Source organism: Typopeltis vanoorti, chromosome 7, assembly GCF_054136105.1.
Source record: "Typopeltis vanoorti isolate ZY-2024b chromosome 7, IOZ_Tvanoo_1.0, whole genome shotgun sequence".
Classification (NCBI taxonomy): Eukaryota; Metazoa; Arthropoda; class Arachnida; order Uropygi; family Thelyphonidae; genus Typopeltis; species Typopeltis vanoorti.
This window is the reverse complement of record NC_143555.1, coordinates 79,198,266-79,216,017: the sequence shown is the minus strand read 5'-3', so window position 1 is coordinate 79,216,017 and position 17,752 is coordinate 79,198,266. Positions and strand designations below refer to the sequence as shown.

Sequence of the window (17,752 nt, the reverse complement as noted above, 5' to 3'; positions counted from 1 at the left end):
CATGCAAATATCAAATATTACTTGCCAAAGGAAGAGAAAAATCAAAAACATTAACGAGGTTGATAGGGAGGCCTGTTCTTGATTTAAATAAAATTTGATGCCCAAAATGTGAAAACATAACGTGTACTTTTAAATGCTTTTGGAAACATAACAAAAGATTCTGTGCTTTTAATAATTCTCAGAAGTATATGTATTGGTTTCAAAAAAATAAATATGCAACCATTAATTTTACTACAGTAATAAATTCCAAATGATCACCAAATGAAAAATTAACTTTCAGATGAGAGTCACATTGTCAAAAACCACATGATGGCAATTTCACAAGCACAGGAAGAACCTTTGATGTATTTTTCAATTTATTTATTTTCTGTATTGTTAGATTCAGTAAATACAATTTGTAAATAATATTTCATTCATATAAATGTGTAAATTTAAATGAACAAATTGGGTGTCGTTTCGGTGATGTGTTATACAAATTTAAGAAAGACGATAAGATTTAAAAATTTTTTTTCCTTGTAAAATTTCGTGCCACAAAGTAACCAGAGAGTTTTTTTTTTTGATTCATTGAATTAAAAGTCTTATTTGTTCATGCAAGCCCTCAAATATTTCATGAAACTGTCAACTCTTGGAAGCAAAAGGAATAATCAGGTATTAAATTAATAGCCAGAATTTTAGTGGAGAGGTTTTCACCTGAAAAGTCACAATACCGTTAGAATTTGGTTATTTTACAGAGCCATTAGATATTTTAAACCAACGACATGTTACTAAAACTCTTAAAAAGATTGCTGTAGAAAAACGCTGCGGAGATTTCAAAACCTTGCTTGTCTCTATCTGTTACTTAAGTTATCGAAGATAAAATTAATAGTCACATTGGTTTTTTTTTTTTAAATAAATGTAAGCATTAATTTACTAGAGAAATAATTTCCCACAGGAACCAAGAGTTCGAACCAAAACACACGATTTCTCACATACGTACAACAATTTGGCGACCGAATAAGAGAGATATCTTTAAGATAAGATTTAATGAGAAATCTACAATGTTGGAAAATAAATTCACATACATTTTATATATTTATTAATTTTGCTCAGTTATTCTGTTAGAATATGAATTTTAAAAGTAAAGTACAGGAAATAACCAATCAATTTGAAAAAAAAATAATAATAATAATAATTTCACTTGTCAGAATTCCATACTCTAAAAGCATTCGGAATTCGAAACCAGAAATAACAATTACCCCAAACTAAACGGTGCATAGACTTTCCCACCAAGCTTGGGAAATCATAGCATGAGCAACTGTGGGAAAGAATTAATACAGAGAAACAATCGGATAGTAATCTAAATTAAGTAGTCAACTAGCTTTTCTGGTTATTCACAGAAATATCTTTCAACTCCTATGTTTTGTGTGTTTTGTGATGTGAATATATGTTAGCCACAGTAACCTATAATGAAAAAGTGAACTGCATTTTCAGATTTGTGTTTGTGTTCTGTGAATATATGTTAAAAATCAATTTGGAATATTCAGAAAACCTAGATAGTACCAAGATGTTCCCATTCTGGATAGAAATGTAAGTTTAATTTTTTTTTTTTTAAGTTGAACATAACAGTTGATAATTGTAATTTCAATAATCACTGCTCGTATGTTTTGGTAATTCTAACACTGAATATTATAATTTTTTTTTTTTCATAAGAATAATCATTGGGTACATATTAGAGTATCAACCTGGATACATTAGCGACTTTTCTTGTCTAATGTGCATGTGTATGTGTGTTTGAGGGACACCAGCATATAATTAAATTATTCAGAAAAGCTCTAAAAACACAGCCGCCACTAGACTCTACTCTACTCTAAGAATTTCCGCCCTTTAACAGGAAAGAAATACCCCATAATCTATTGGAAATTAGTACACCCATCTATAGACAACCAAACAAAACATGATGACAATGACAGATGTGTGTCACCCTGGGAAAATTCCAAGATATCTTATCTCAGAAACATCGCCCACAATTCCATAGCCAAACCAAAACACTATGTGATATCACAGAGACATATGTTCCCCAGAAATTTCCAAACACATAACCTCACGATTCTTATCTCTAAATATCACCCACTCACTTATTTACAAATAACAAATGATGTCACTTTTCTTCATCTGATAACAACAAACATTCACGTCACGATTCCTTATCTTATCTTGATCTGGTCAGAAGTGTCCCACGAATTACGACACGATTCCTTATACACTAATATATCTCCCTTTTCCATTCAAATCAACAATGTTACTTATTTACAACTAACAAATGACATCACTTATCTTCATCTGATAACAACAAACATTCACGTCACGATTCCTTATCTTGATCTTGTCAAAAGTGTCCCGCCAATCATGACACGATTCCTTATCTCTACAATATCTCCCTTTTCCATTCAAAACAACAACGTCACTTATTTACAACTAACAAATGATGTCACTTATCTTCATCTGATAACAACAAACATTCACGTCACGATCCCTTATCTTATCTTGATCTTCATCTGGTTCAAAGTGTCCCCCCAATCACAACACGAATCCTTATCTCTACCATCACCCATAATTCCATACGCGAACCAAAATACAAGAACTCAAGTCACTCACACATATGCCCCCAGGGAAATTCCAAACATTCCAATCTCATGACGTCACGATTCCTTATCTTATCTTATCTTGATCTGGTCACTAGTGACTACACTACCACTGTTGTCTTTTATGATCTTGAAGTTTGATTTAGTTATATTTCTTGAATATTTTATTAATTCTGAGGGAAGGTAATCAACACCTGGTGCCTTGTTAGAAGATTGTTTGGCACCCATTCAAATTCAGTTTGTAATATAGTTGGGCTAATTTCTTCTGCATTTCATTTTCTATGACCTTGTTATCTATATGTTTTCCTTTATAGAGTTCTAGATACTTCCATCTTTTAGAAATTTCTTCCTTATTAGGAAGAAATTTCTGAAAGATTTTTCTTCAATCTCCTATATTAGGAGATTGAATGAATGCTCAATATTAGGAATTAGAAAGAAAATTAGAAAGAAATTAGAAAGCATTCTTTCTAATGTTTGTATGTTTATTTTTAATAATTGTGCTTCTTTTGTTCTTCTGGCTTATTTCTTTTATGATGTTTTATTTGTTCTTTTGCTTCTTTGTATTTGCTATTTATCCTATTTTTTAGCTGTTTATATTTTTCCTTACTTTCTTCCTATGGAAAAGGTTTTGTATTTTCTTCTTTCACCTATTAGGTATAGAATTACTTGGGTGATCCAAGGCTTTTTTGTTGACCTGTTTTTTTTTTTACTCCTATAATGTCATTGGCTGCTTTCTTTGATGATTGTATTCTTAAAATGGGTCCACTTTTCCTTTTCTGTTTATCTCTCTGCGTTCATCAATTTTCTGTTTATAGATTCTAGTTTTTCTGTATTTTCAGGTTATATATTCCATTTGGGCCTTTTCCTGTACATAATGTGTGTGGGGGGGGGACATGTTTTGAGAATTGATTTTATTTATAATTTTTTTTAAAAAAAAGTTTATTTTGCCACTAGGTTAAAATAATAAATATGAGAAAATAAAGAATGCCTGTTATATACATATATATATCCAGGATGCAAGACTTGAAAAATGAGTTGATTAGAATAAGAAGTGAAATGAAAAATGTGTAGCAAGATGAGAAGTTCAGTGGATAAGAATGGACAAGTACAAAAGATTCGGACAAAGGAAAGCAGGAAAAAAAAGTGACAAATGATTTGAGAATAGCGATGTATGGAGATTCCATCATCAGAGGTATGGCAAATAAGAGATTTATGTTATTAGAGTATTCGAGGGCTGGGGGTGAATTTTCCTATTTTAGTATTTTCTTTTATTTCATGCAGTGGGAGTCTACCTTCTCTCCCAGGTATTTGCCTTACCTAGTAGGCTAAAGGCAGGAGAGGAGATGGGTGCCACCGGTGTGTATCCACCCATATCACACTATGGAGACAGTCTTACAGCATTCTATGCCAGCTCAGTTGTTAACCCGGATAAATAAGGCCTGCAACACCTTCTGGGACTGCCAGGAATGGTGGTGGAAAGTCTGCTACCAGTAATTTACAGATCAAGAAAGATAACTCTTTTCAGCTCAGGAGAAGTTTTATTATTGGTACCTGGAATATCAAAACACTTCAAAAAAGTGGTCAACTCAAGCTACTACAATTGGAACTCTCGCACTATTGTTGGTCTGTCATGGGACTTTGTGAGACCAGATAGCCACAGCAGGAGAATTGGTCACAGATAAGAGAAACCTTTTGTTTAGTTGGGAACACAACAAGGAGGAGAGCTGGTTTTTTGATTCATAAAACTATCAAAAGATACATGCTGGATCTTAAACTTATAAATGGTAGAACTGCTCTTGTCTGAAAGGAAAACCAATAAATGCATCAATAATACAAGTCTATACACAAACATAATTATCTGTGTATACCTCCCCAGACATATTAACTAAGTGATAAAACAGATTCCAAACAATATTATCTCATTGTCCAACGAGATAAGAATGCAAAAATTGGTATAGATACTGGAATTTTCTCCCCCATTGTGGTGCATTTGGTTTTGGTGAAACCAATAACAGAACATACTTAATGATTTTGTCATTCAAAATAATTTAACAATTACTAATACTCATAAGCCATCAAGAAAATGAACATGGACTTCACCTAACAGATAGTGCACAATTTAATTGATTATATGAGGGTGTGAGCAGAGGAGTGAGCAGTAGGTTCTTTGCATGGAGAGTGTTGGTGAGTGGAATGCACTGCTTGAGTGTTGTGGGTGTAGACACACATTGAATCAGTTTAAAGTGGTTGGATGAGTACTGTGTGCAATAGTGTGTACCTCCCCACGATGAGTCTCTGACTCCATGGAGGAGAAATGTTAATATAAATAATACTTGTTCGGACCACACATAAAACATCGATTAACCTTCCTAAGACTAGATCTTTCCAAGGAGCCACGTTGGCAGTGACCACAACATGGTCATTGCTGCCTTGAATCTATAATTAAAAGAAATCAAAAACAAAGAAAAAGATAGTGTTGAGAAGTTGGAATCATTTCATATCAGATAACAATATAAATCCCATATTACAAATTTCTTGAATACCTTCCTAGAAGAATTCATAAGTATTGATAATGAATACAAATTATAAACAAGGATAATGATAGCAATAACAAAACAATAAGAAACATAATTAAAACAGCTAACATCAACTGGATTCTGAAGAATTGTGGAAAGATTGAAGAGGAACTACAAAATGCTTTTCAAATGATAAAGAATTTAACAAAACCCTTGACTAATACAAACTGGTCAACTGAGGATGAAAATGGCAAGCTTTTGAATGGAAAGGATGAAATCTTGCATCGTTGGCATTATTACTCAGATAACCTTTTCTCAGAAGACAGTAGCCTTAAAAATCAAAACCTTGAAGGCATAATACAAATGACATTGGATGAAGGAGACTTCCCTGTTTTAAGAGAAGTAGAAGCAGCAAAAATTCTTTGAAGATGGGAAAATCACCAGGCATAGATGGAATAACTTCAGCACTACTGAAAGCAGGAGAACCTATTATAGATGCCCTGCTCAAAATTTGGCAAGATGTGTGGAACAATGAATCATAGCCTAAAGATTGCACACCTCTGTTCTGATTCCTATTCTTAAAAAAAAAAAAAAAAAAGGGAATAGTACAAAATGCAGCAATTATAGAACTATCAGTTTAATCAGATATCCAAGCAAAATTTTCCTAAAAATTTTACTGTCTAGGACTGAGAGGAAAATTGAGAGTATATTTTCAGAAAACCAAGCAGGATTCTGTAAAAACAGGAGTACAATATATCATATATTTACAAAAAATCTCATTGGAGAAAAATATATTGAACATAATAAAATAACATGTCAAAATTTTATAGATATACAGAAGGCCTTTGATTCAGCATGGCATGAGTCATTGTGAAGAATGCTGAACCAAAATAGAAGAGATAATAAAACAGTATGCCTAATTAAAACTCTTTACTGTTCTTCAGAAATCTTAATAGAAATCGATGGCAACTACAGCAAGCCTTTCAGAAAATGGAAAGAAGCATACGTCAAAGCTGCATACTTTTGCTGATGCTTTTTAACCTTTATTTGGAAAATATAATAAACTTAGCCTTGGAAAATAGTGGTATTGGAATTAGAGTTGTTAGCAAAAAAAAAATAATAATCTCAGATTTGCCAATGCCACTGAAAAAAAAAAAGCAGAGAATGAACATCAGTTACAGGAATTAACAGAGTTTCTAAGACACTTTCATTTCAGTTGAAATGAAAAACTGGAAGTAGAAAGATTCATCTACTTAGGAAGTGTACCACAGAGATGGCTGGTCTAAATATCACATTTAAGCATGCAATGCTAAATGCATCTGTTGCCCTTCAGAGATTATAGCCTTGAAAGGATAATAAAATACAGCTAGCTGCAAGACAACCTCACTGACACCCTTGTTAATTCTGTCTTACTATATGGATATGAGATCTAGACATTACTAAACGAAAATGAGAAAAGATTGACCTTTGAGATTAAGTACTATACAAAACTTTTAAAGATACCACATACAGCACACAATAAATGATGAGATTAGAAAGAAAATCCACTCCATTGCTAAAACACAAGAAAATACCATCACAAAAATACACTGGACACAGCTCTGGTGGCTGAGCCACATAGCTTACCTAAATTAGCACTGGGGGCAAGGGCTTAACTTCTGGTAAAGGACATCAGGTATGATCTAGAATCACCTGGATAGATAATAATATTACAAAGTGGACTAATTAATTCTTTGTTCTCCACTTTGTTAAAGAGATCCCAAGACAGAAACATCTGGAGAGAGAATGTTAGGACTGTCACCTTTATAGTGCCCCAATGGTCTACATAGACTATGGATAAAGTTAAAAATTAGATTCCATAAGATGTGTTTTCTGGGAGGGAGAATTAGCAGAATAACTGATGCATTAGATAGATAACAAAGCAGATGAACGAGCAAGCAAGCAAGTTGGTGGTAGTGTTTGTTGGAAGGCATGACTTGGTTGGACATAAAGAGCATGTAAGAATGGATATCAGGAGGTTGTTGAGGAAAGTGAAAGATAATGGTGGAAGGGTAGTCAGTGTGTTGCTTAGGTATGATAATGGTGAGTTTGGATGGAGAGCAAGGATCGTGAATGTATGAAAAGATGGGATTGAAGTTTGTGAATGTGTGGGATGCATTTGAGGGAAGGATGGAGATGTTCAAAAGTGACAGGTTTCATTTGAATGGATTTGGTGCAAGTCAGAGAGAGACTATAGCTGCAAGAGAGCAGAGGAAGTAAGAGGTGAAGCAAAAAATCAAGAGAGAGAGAGAGAGGAACTAGTGAGAGTGAAGTGATTGTAAATGAGAATAGTAGTACTGACAGTGGTAATGACAGAATGAGAATGAAAGATGGACAGGGAAATGGTAGGAGTTAGGGTGGACAGGGAAACGGTATAAGGAGAGCAGATGTTGGAAGTAGTAGTGAATGTGTGTATAAGGATGGTCAGTATGAGAATGAGATGACCTCAGATGTATGGGGTGTAGTTGAGCCTGGAGAGATAGATAGGGTAAGTGGTGATAAAGGCAATTTGAAATGGTTAGGTGTGAGGCAATCATAACCTACAAGTGCCATTGGGCAGGATTGGTTATAGATCTAAAAGTGAATTGCTATTTCTTTACAAATACCGGAGCATCAGAAATAAGGGAGATTAATTGGTTTTGTTGAGTATTGTTTATGAGGATAGAAAGACCAAGAAAGGAAGAGGAGTGCTGCTAATGATAGCAGGGGAATTATTTTGGCACAAAGTGGATTTGTAAAATGTAAATAGTGGCAATGGTTTTGAGCCAGTATGGTGTGAGATAGAGGTTGACAGGAAGAGATATTTAGTTGGATGTTGCTATTCACCAGAGAACGTGGAGGGTGTTGACGAAATGTATAAGCAACTTCGGTTAGTGGACAAGGAAGGGTGATTATTATGGGTGATTTTAATTATGGCAACATAGATTGAAATGAAAATATAGCATTTATTATTATTTGACACCTCCAGGGAGGCCAAAGACTCATCGAAGGTGGGCACCTGCTCTACAATGCTGTCTCCACCACTCAATCCACCAAATGACCGCAACTACCAATGCCATCTACCGCCGACCACCACCACTAGTTTTTCCACAGACAATCACAAACATCCATGCCCATGGCGAGATTTGAACCTGCAGTTTGGCTGGAGAGTGGATACGCTAACCACTCGGCCAGCCAGGCATTTAGAAATAAGGAAAATGAATTTGAGTTCTTGAGAAACAACTATTGTATCTTAGGCAGTACATAAAGGAGGCACATGAGGATTGAGAGTTTTAGATCTGATAATTTTATCAGAGGATGCAATTGTGAGTGGGAGTTTTGCACTTCCCTCCAATTGGCGATTATGAAGTGATCAGCTGGGTCGTGGCTAGCCATATGAAGATTTCTGTGAGGAAAGGATATATGTGGAATTACAAGGCTGGTGATGATGACAAGCTTAGGAGACAGCTTGGAGCTATAGCATGGATTGAGAAGTTGAGCAGTAAAGAAATAAACGCTGCTTGGGAACTGACAAAGAATACATAATAACATCAATGTTTGAATGTATTACAAAGGTCAAAAGGCTGAATAAGGTAGCTATCAAATGGATGAATAAAGAGATTAAGCAAGAAATTTGGAAGAAGAGGATACTGTGGATAATGGTAGCAATAAATTGCATGAAAAGTATAAAGGACAGGCCAGGAAGGTAATTCAGTTGGTATAATACAGTATGAGCAGAAATCAGCAAATCAAGAAAACACAGTTTTTCATATGTGGCAAGTAGAAAGAGGAATGATTATGTTAAGATGATGTTAATGGATGAAAATGGTAGAACAGTAACTGCTGCAAAAGACAACAACATTGAGGTATTCAATGAACAATTTATATGGGTTTCATCTTCAAGATGAAATCATAATATACTTAAGTATAGACATAGGAGAATATGGCTTACTTGTGAGTGAGCAGGAGGTATATGAGGAAATAAATAAGCTTGATGTCAATAAGGCGATAGGATTTGATGACATATCACCACGTGTCTTAAGGGAATGTTCCAGGTAATTGGTAGCAGCACTGGCATGACTGTTTAATAAGCATCTTATAACAGCACAGGTTCCAAGAACTTGGAAAGGTAAAATTGTTCCATTGTACAAAGGGGATGATAACTCGGCAGCTACAAATTATAGGCCAATCTTATATCCGGAGTTGTAGTTAAGGTATCAAAGAGATTGGTGAGGACTAGGATACAGAAATTGGTTCATAACAGCAATGTTCTCTGTGGCTGTCAGCATGGATTTGTTAAAGGGAGATAATGTTGTACCAACTTACATTATGTACTATAACAAGGTGACAAATGTCTTGGACAAGGGAGATGCATATAGAGTGGTATGCTTAGATTTTGCAAAAGCTTTTCATAGACTACCACATAATAAGCTGTTAAATAAACTGAAAGAAATGGGATTGGATAACAGACTAGTGAGTTGGATCTGTGACTGGCTGTCAGATAGGTATTGAAGTTCTATATTGAAGTGCAGTATCTCAAAAGAGAAAAGTCACTAGTGGTGTTTCAAAGTGTAGTTTTGAAATTTGGTAAGCAACAATGGAATGCAAAGTATACACCTGGTGGGAAAACTTTAAAGGAGGAAGAGGAGATGAGAGAGCTGGGAGTGGTGAATGAGGACTTGAAATTCTGGGGTACATGGCACAAGTTGTGAAGTCATCACATCAGATAATTGCAATGACATGGAGGACCCTGACATGCAGAAATAGAGAGGTTAAGGCTTTGATCAGGCCTCAAGGATTATTGTGCATAGATTTGGTCAGCTGGTTTTCATGGTGACGAGAATAAGCTGGAAAGGTCCAGAGAAGATTTACAAAGGTGGTCAGTGGTCTTTGGAATGTGGATGTGGAGTATGAGGGGGAGATTAAGAGAATGTAAGTTGCAAAGCCTTGTGAATAGGAGGAAGGGGGGGGGTATAATTAAGACACAAGATAGTCAGGAGTTGATATCAGGTTAACATGGAAGAAATTTTTCATAGAATGGTGGTGGGGGGGGTCTTTGGAATGTGGATGTGGAGTATGAGGGAGAGATTAAAAGAATGTAAGTTGCAAAGCCTCGTGAATAGGAGGAAGGGGGGGGGGTATGATTAAGACACAAGATAGTCAGGAGTTATCAGGTTAACATGGAAGAAATTTTTCATAGAATGGTGGGGGGGAGGGGGTAGAACAAGAGGCCATCCTTGGAAACTGTATAAAAAGGGTGTAATTTTTTTTATTATTTGATTTTTTATAGCACAAAGACATCAAAGTTCATACTGCACCCAGGACACAGCAGTGTATATATATATGGTAATCGGTTAATAGAAAACAAACATCCGTGCCCTTGGCAGGATTCGAACCCACAGCCTCTTGGCTGGAGAGCGGATATGCTAACCACTCAGCCAACCTGGCTGGTCAAAGAGGGTGGGAGCAGAGAAGTGAAAAGCAGGTTCTTTGCATGAAGAGTAGAATGCATTGCCTGAGTGTATTGTGAATGTAGACACACTGAATCAGTTTAATGCTCAGTTGGATGAGCTTTGTGTATGATAGTGTGTACCTCCCATGATGAGTCTCTGACTCCATGGAGATCAAATATTAATAATATTTTCTTGGTTTTTAGAAATCAGTGGAGCACGTTAGGCATAGCAAGTTATTTAAATACAATCTCCATTTTGCTGCCATTTGATTTTCAAGTCTGTTGTTCCTTCTATACCGAACACCATTATACAGCATTCATACATGGCTTCTTATTTTACCCACACTCTTTTCATTCTGTAAGCAATCTAAATATGTATCGTATATGTTAAGTTTATATCTATTTTGTTTCAATCAGATGATTTCTTATTAATACCCATAAGAGAATTCCATATCTTAATTGCAAGATTTTAGGAGTATTATTCCAGATTTGTATTATTTTTTCCTCAGTATATACATATACATATATATATATATATATATATATATGGAATATAGTAACTTAAGTGAAATTCAGTAACTTGTGGCAATTGAGAGAATATAACTCTTCTCATCATGCAAGTAGTTAGTAAATATACTTTACATGAAAAACTTTTTTTTGTTCACTTACACAAGGATAAAATATGGCTCAGAGTCCTCAATTCCTTTGGAAACTCAACTTCCTTAATGCAAAATTTATTTGATGGCTCACCATCATGTAAAGGTGATGTATTTGTAATAATTTAACCAACTAAACATGCTCTCTATACTGTCTGCCAATTCAGCAAACCCACTTTATCACTTTGCTTCTTGCAGCATAACCCAGCAATATAATATTCAGATTTTATTCTGCACATCAGTTTTTCATGTATGAATATTTGTACATATGAACACTATATTAGCCAGAGGGGGTACATTAGTTTTCCACCTGGCTTAGTGCTCATTTAGAAGGGAAAAAACATGACACCTGGTTCCATTATTTCCAAGTTTATAGGTAAAACTGATAGTTTGCCTGAATATGCTTTACTTTGAAATATAACACAACACCTTTCCTGATATTAAAGAGTAGGGTAAGAATTAGAGTGATTAATTTATAAAATAATGAACACTGAGCTCTACTAATATTCATATTCAGTGCTTCTCAATATATTTCAAGGTATAACTGCACACCAAGCGTTAAGCAAGTAAACAGAGTAGGAGTGGAATGGATGAACAGTGTTATAAAGCAAGCTGTGTTGGAAAAGAAAATGTTATGGAGTAGGTAGAGGACAGTTGGTGGCAATCAGATCTACGAGGAGTATAAAGTGCAGACTAGGAAGAGAATGCGCATAGTAAACAAAGCAAAGGTGCAGTATGAGATGAGATTAGCTGATTAGGCCAAGATTAATTCAAGGGAATTCTTCTGCTATATGGCAAGCATTAGAAATGAAAGTATCCGGATGTGTTTTAGGTGTTGTTTGGTTAGATTTTTAATAAGGCATTAGGAATTAATATTATTATTACATGACACCTCCAAGGACTCGTTGCAGGAGGGAGCTCTACTCTATTCCACTACACAAATATCAACGCCTCCCCAACCACTTAATTCTCAAAATACACAACACTACTACCATCAACTATCCATCACCACATACAGTATTGTTTGTCTATAAACTGTGTGTGTATTGTCATGGCTGATTTGCCAATACAGGATGAAAAACTCAAGTTTCTGTGAGAAAAAAAAAACAGTGCTACCTCTATATGAGATAGGTTAACTCGCCTTCAAGTGAAAACATATAAAGGTTCTTCTCATCACAACGAGACTGAAATGCAATTCTTTTCCAATCAAAGGGTGCAATGTTCTGCTGTGCTTCAATTGCACTATAAAGGTGGTAGAGTGGATGACATATAACCACATATTTTTAAGGACTGTGCAAAAGTTATTTATGGCCCTTTTGCCTGGTTATTTAATAAAAGTCTTGAAGCAGATAAGATTCCTAAGGAGTGGAAAGAAAGAAAAATAGTACCACTACACAAGGTTATGGGACAGAAGTTTCCAATTATAGGCCAGTCTGCTTAACTGCAATTGTAGCCAAGATATTGGAGAGATTGGTTAGGAATAGAATACAAGACAGGGATGATGAATATAGGATTCTTTATTATGAGCAGCATGGATTTGTAAAGGATAGATCCTGTTTTAGCAATTTACTTGCATTTTATAAGGTAACATGTGTTAAATAAGGAATCTAGTATTACAATATTCTTGGACTTTACAAAAGTGCTTGATAGATCATCACATAAGTTGGTGTAAAAGCTGAAGAGGATGGGAATATATAGTATATCAATTAGATAGATTTGTGATTGCTCTCTGAACAATACCAGCAAGTTATGTAGTATGGAGCAGTATCTGAAAAAGGAGGATAACCAGTGGTATGACCCAGGATTCTGTTCTTGTGCCCTTGGTTCTTTTTTTTTTTTTTCTGATGAAATAAAGTTAGGGAGAATTATAAGTATTACAGCTGATGATAATTCCCTTTAGAAAAATTTCAATAGACTTTTGATTTGGACAAAAGGTGTGGGGCTATAGGTTTAATATTGAAGTAATATGATAGTAGAAATATAAGGCTATGTACCATATTGATGGTGCTGTATAATACAGGAAGTGGATGAGATTCGAGATCTAAGAATGATGATTGACAGTAAACTGAAGTTTAAAGAGCATATTGCAAGTGTTGCAAAGACTGCACATCATAGAGCCACTATGATAAGAGGTACACTAACATGTAAGAATAAGGCATCTTTAATTTATTTCAATTTCTTGGCATCATTAATTTATAGTAATAATCATGTGGAAAAACTTTCAACATCTATCTCTAATCCAGAGTATTTTAGTAATAAGGTGTGACACCTTTTGGCTACTTGTATATATGGAAATATGACTTCTGCATTACTTCAACCTTGGTATCACTTCTGGATCTGGCTCCCACTGATGAGGGTGCAATAAAAGTCGAAACAGGTCTGAGTAGTGATCCTTCCCATAATGCATTGGCACACCCAGGGAGGGAACCAAGGGGTCCTGGCTCCCCCCAAAAGAAAAAGAAAAAAACACTAGAAAAATTTCCGAAAATCTTTTTCTAATTAAAATTCATTTTTTTTTTAATTATGTTGTGTCGTGTCTTCTATTTCTATGCTACTTATGAATTAGCGGTCACATAAGGTAAGAATACCCTCTGGCTCTCGGGAATCACAGCCGCTGTGAACGCAAGGCGAACGAAGTAGTGCTCGGGCGCTACTTCGTTTGCCCGAGTCGGGCCAGAGATCATGGATATCATGTATTGGCGATCACTGCAGATGCTCAGCCATACCTCGTATGCAATGTGTAGTGTGTGTTCTCAAATCGTCTACTCAACTCTCCCCCCCCCCCCCAAGATTAAATCCTGAGTGCGCCACTGCCAAAATGCATAGCATTATACGTGTACATAAGGATATATGTGTGTGGATTGCATTATGGGATACTAGTGCATTGATGTGAAGTCATTAGTCTCTATATATGAGTTTCCCAGTCATTAAGCTACTTCATGTGCAAACTTTGTTTGCTTACACTTGGATAAAGGATTAAACCAAGAATATATTTTCTTAGCCTCTTTAATTTATAGGATTAAGGAGGTGGCTGTGCCACTGCATAAAGCACTGATTAGACCACACTTGGACTATTATGGTCAGATTTCACCACCTGGTTTTCAATGTGATGTGGAAACATGGGAGAAGGTCCAGAGATGAGTGACTAAGAAAATATCAGGACTCTGGAATGCTGGCTATGGAAAGAGGTTGAAAAAATGTGGATAGGAAGAAAATAAGTAATATGATAGGGACATTTAAGTTAGTGAGGAGATTTATTACATTAATCTAGATTGGATTATAAAAAGGAGTAGAAGACAACTGGAGAAGAACCAGAGACATACTAGGAAGTTAAGCAAGAGTATGGTGAAGAGGGATGCGAGATTTTTTTTATATGGAGAATTGTGGGTGAACAGAACACACTACTAAAAAATATGTTGCTAATGCATGAAGTTTTAAGGATTTTAAGATCCTTTCTGATGAGTATGTTGTTAGTTGAATGAAACTCCCATGATGAGTTTGTTGACTCCATTGAGGGTATAATAATAATATTTCTGATAACATTTTGCATAGCATTTTTCGGTATTTTTTTTAGATTTCTTTCCTCTCACCTCAATGAAATGCCTACAATCAACGTAAACAAATACAAACTTGCTTTTAAGAAAATGTATCTAGTTGGTGCCATTCTCCAATGCATCTGCTTCGAATTCATCGTTCAAATAATAAAAGATATATGTCTGTGATCTTTCATAAGAAATTAAGGAAAAATGGTGGATAGAAGTCAAAGTTCAGAGAGTATATTGAAAAATGGTAACAGGTTACTAGTAATGGTAAAAATATGAATAGCTGAAAAAGTAATAGCATTCAGTCACATAAACCTTACAGGTTGTATCTCAATTACCATATGCAGGTTGGGCTTCAGTTGGTAAGGAGATTAAAACACAAAGAGGATGTGATTACAGCTGAAGCAGAAATAAGCAGGTCAAACATCAAAATAACCAAGATTCTGGAATATTACCTATTTGGAGAGTATAAGATATTAATCAACTTACAGCAACAAAATCTTTCAATGAGAGGTCTTCTTTGTTCTGTTGTGTCAAAGATGAATAGTATATTTCTGATAATTGAATCGATTCTAAATCATATTTTAAATTTCCTATTGTTTCCTGAAGTTGCTTATTGGTATTTTCCAACTGATGCTGTTTCTCCAGAATTGATTTTATTTCTTGTTTTAACAAAGTCTGTTTTCTTTTTGACTCTTCATCACAGATTTTAAGTTCAGTTTCCAACTTGACTTGAATTACTTGTTTTTGATGCAAAGCTTCTGATAATTTCTCTTCCAAATCTTCTATTTTTGTCTGTAAATCGGTTTCAAAATTCCGATGGAACAGAGTTTTTTGTGATAAGCGTAGCATGTAGAGTTGCACCTCCTTCTGCAAATGCTTTTTTTCTGCTTCCAGGCGAGCAATAACTTTTGAGTGGACTTTACGTTTTTCATCATCACTTACTGGTGATACTGTTAGATCTGTTGGTACAGACGTATCTATTTCTTCTGATTCCAATAATCCAATATCATACCCTATGTCCAATGAGCTAGGCCCCTCAATACCACTAGAAAGGTCATGCTCTTGCAGCGCCATTGCCAGTATGTCTGCTATTATACGTATTCCCGTTAGCATCTAAATTCGACATTTGTAAAGGAAGGGTGCAAGCATTGGCCTTTGAAACAACCGCCTATTTACTGGAATATTCGACATTCAACAACAGCGCCACACTACTACAAATGCGCTATCTAATTTCTTAATGTCATCTGTCATCGAAATGACGTAAACCACACTGCAAAAAACCATTAACTTACAATGAGAAACCGTTGTAGTGTTTATTATTATTATTTTGTATTTCATATTCCTATCTCTATTTATATTTTGACGGAGTGCAGCTATAACAGAAAAGTTGGTTCCAAAAGAAATAAGGACTTCCGTGGCAGGTTAAAAGAAGCTTTGGGTAGGCTGGCTAAAAAGTGGGGAATGTTGCATTTTATCCAAGAAGAACAACTTTTGAAAGAAAAAGATGTTCTATTAAATATTTATTTTTTACGTTTTCATTTTTCCATGATTTAAATATGTAAACGGCTTTTTCCCCCATGCATTGCTGCTTTTTTTTTCATATGTTCACTCACATACGAACAAAGTGCAGAGACTTTGCATCGATTACAAACAATTCTAATGAATTAGTGAGCTCGCTAATGAGTTATTCTCCACGAGATGCGAAGCTGTTTTAGCCCTATCTAACTTTTGGAGAGCGAGAGACAATCAATCTCCACTGTTAATCAATCAGAGATATCTGACCTAAGGTTGTCACTAATTTTGAACGACATCCGTTTTTAAGAGTATAGCTTTCAAGTATCACCATCTCATAGTTGCAACCCTAGCAGTATATTATTAAATTGCGACCAAATATTTATATTCTTGTAAGCATAAACGAATAACCTTACACGATATCAAACAACACAGATGATATGAAAGTGATGAATGCGCTGGAAAAGCTGAGTTATTAAGTAGTCACTTTCTTGCAATATGTATTTCTTGCGATATGAATGGAAGCAATCATTAGAAAATTAATATTGTATAGCACGGATCTAAATGGAGAGATAAATGTGTAGGGATGGAGGTCAAAACTATTGTAAGAGCATAATGCAAATACATCAGTGGGTTTGAATGGAATATCAGCACACTGTTACCATAGAGATGAACTGTTACGATAGCTGGTTTGAGTCAATACGAACCCAATTCCTAACGATAGAAAAAAGGGGCAAGATAGTTCCATTATACAAATGTGGAGCTAGAAATGATGCACACAAACACAGACTAGTGTATATCTCGGTAGCAGTTATGGTGTTAGCGTTGTTAAAAGGTAGATCTTGTTTTACATAGGCAGCAAAGTTGGATAAGAGTAGATGGATTGGCATTTCACTAAGATTGGATGAGGCATTTGACACAATTCCAATCAATGAGATTAAAACGCATACAGGAATGGATGGAAAGAGTAACAGAATGAGGATAACCAACTGATACTACATGGTTTTATGCAAGGCCTCCTATTTAACGTATATATTAACGGTATTTCAGTAGCAGTGACGTGTTCATCCTCTGCGCCAGGCCACCCATAGATAGACTTAAGTTCAAGTCTATCTATGGAGGTCTCCATAGATAGACTTGAACCGTTTCCGACCGGAGGAACTTTTTTCTAAGCCTATCTTCGACTAGTTCTCGAGTTAGTCGATCTCTGGAAGAGGCATGCGGTGGTTTTGTCCCCAAAACTGAAGGAAATCGACTGTAGAACACACATTATTTCAGACAATAATGTATTCTGTTAGGTTAGGCACAAAGAGATGGCAGCACTTGCCTACTCCCTATAAGGGAATAAACGGCGTTAGCTGATTGTTATTATATTATAGGATGATCTCGAGTTGTATGCAGATAACACAAAGTTGTAAGAAACATCTATGTG

At 35.4% G+C, this 17,752-nt stretch overlaps 1 protein-coding gene across 1 annotated transcript in view; it reads right to left on the bottom strand.

Annotated features, from left to right (window-relative positions):
* LOC150104804 (progesterone-induced-blocking factor 1-like) overlaps positions 1–15,882 on the bottom strand; it is a 363,656-nt gene extending 347,774 nt beyond the window's left edge. Inside the window, exon 1 of the mRNA XM_090395645.1 lies at positions 15,295–15,882. Within this exon, the coding sequence (XP_090251771.1) occupies positions 15,295–15,882 (588 nt within the window). The remainder of the gene's footprint in view (positions 1–15,294) is intronic.
* Between the last annotated feature and the right edge of the window lie 1,870 nt (positions 15,883–17,752).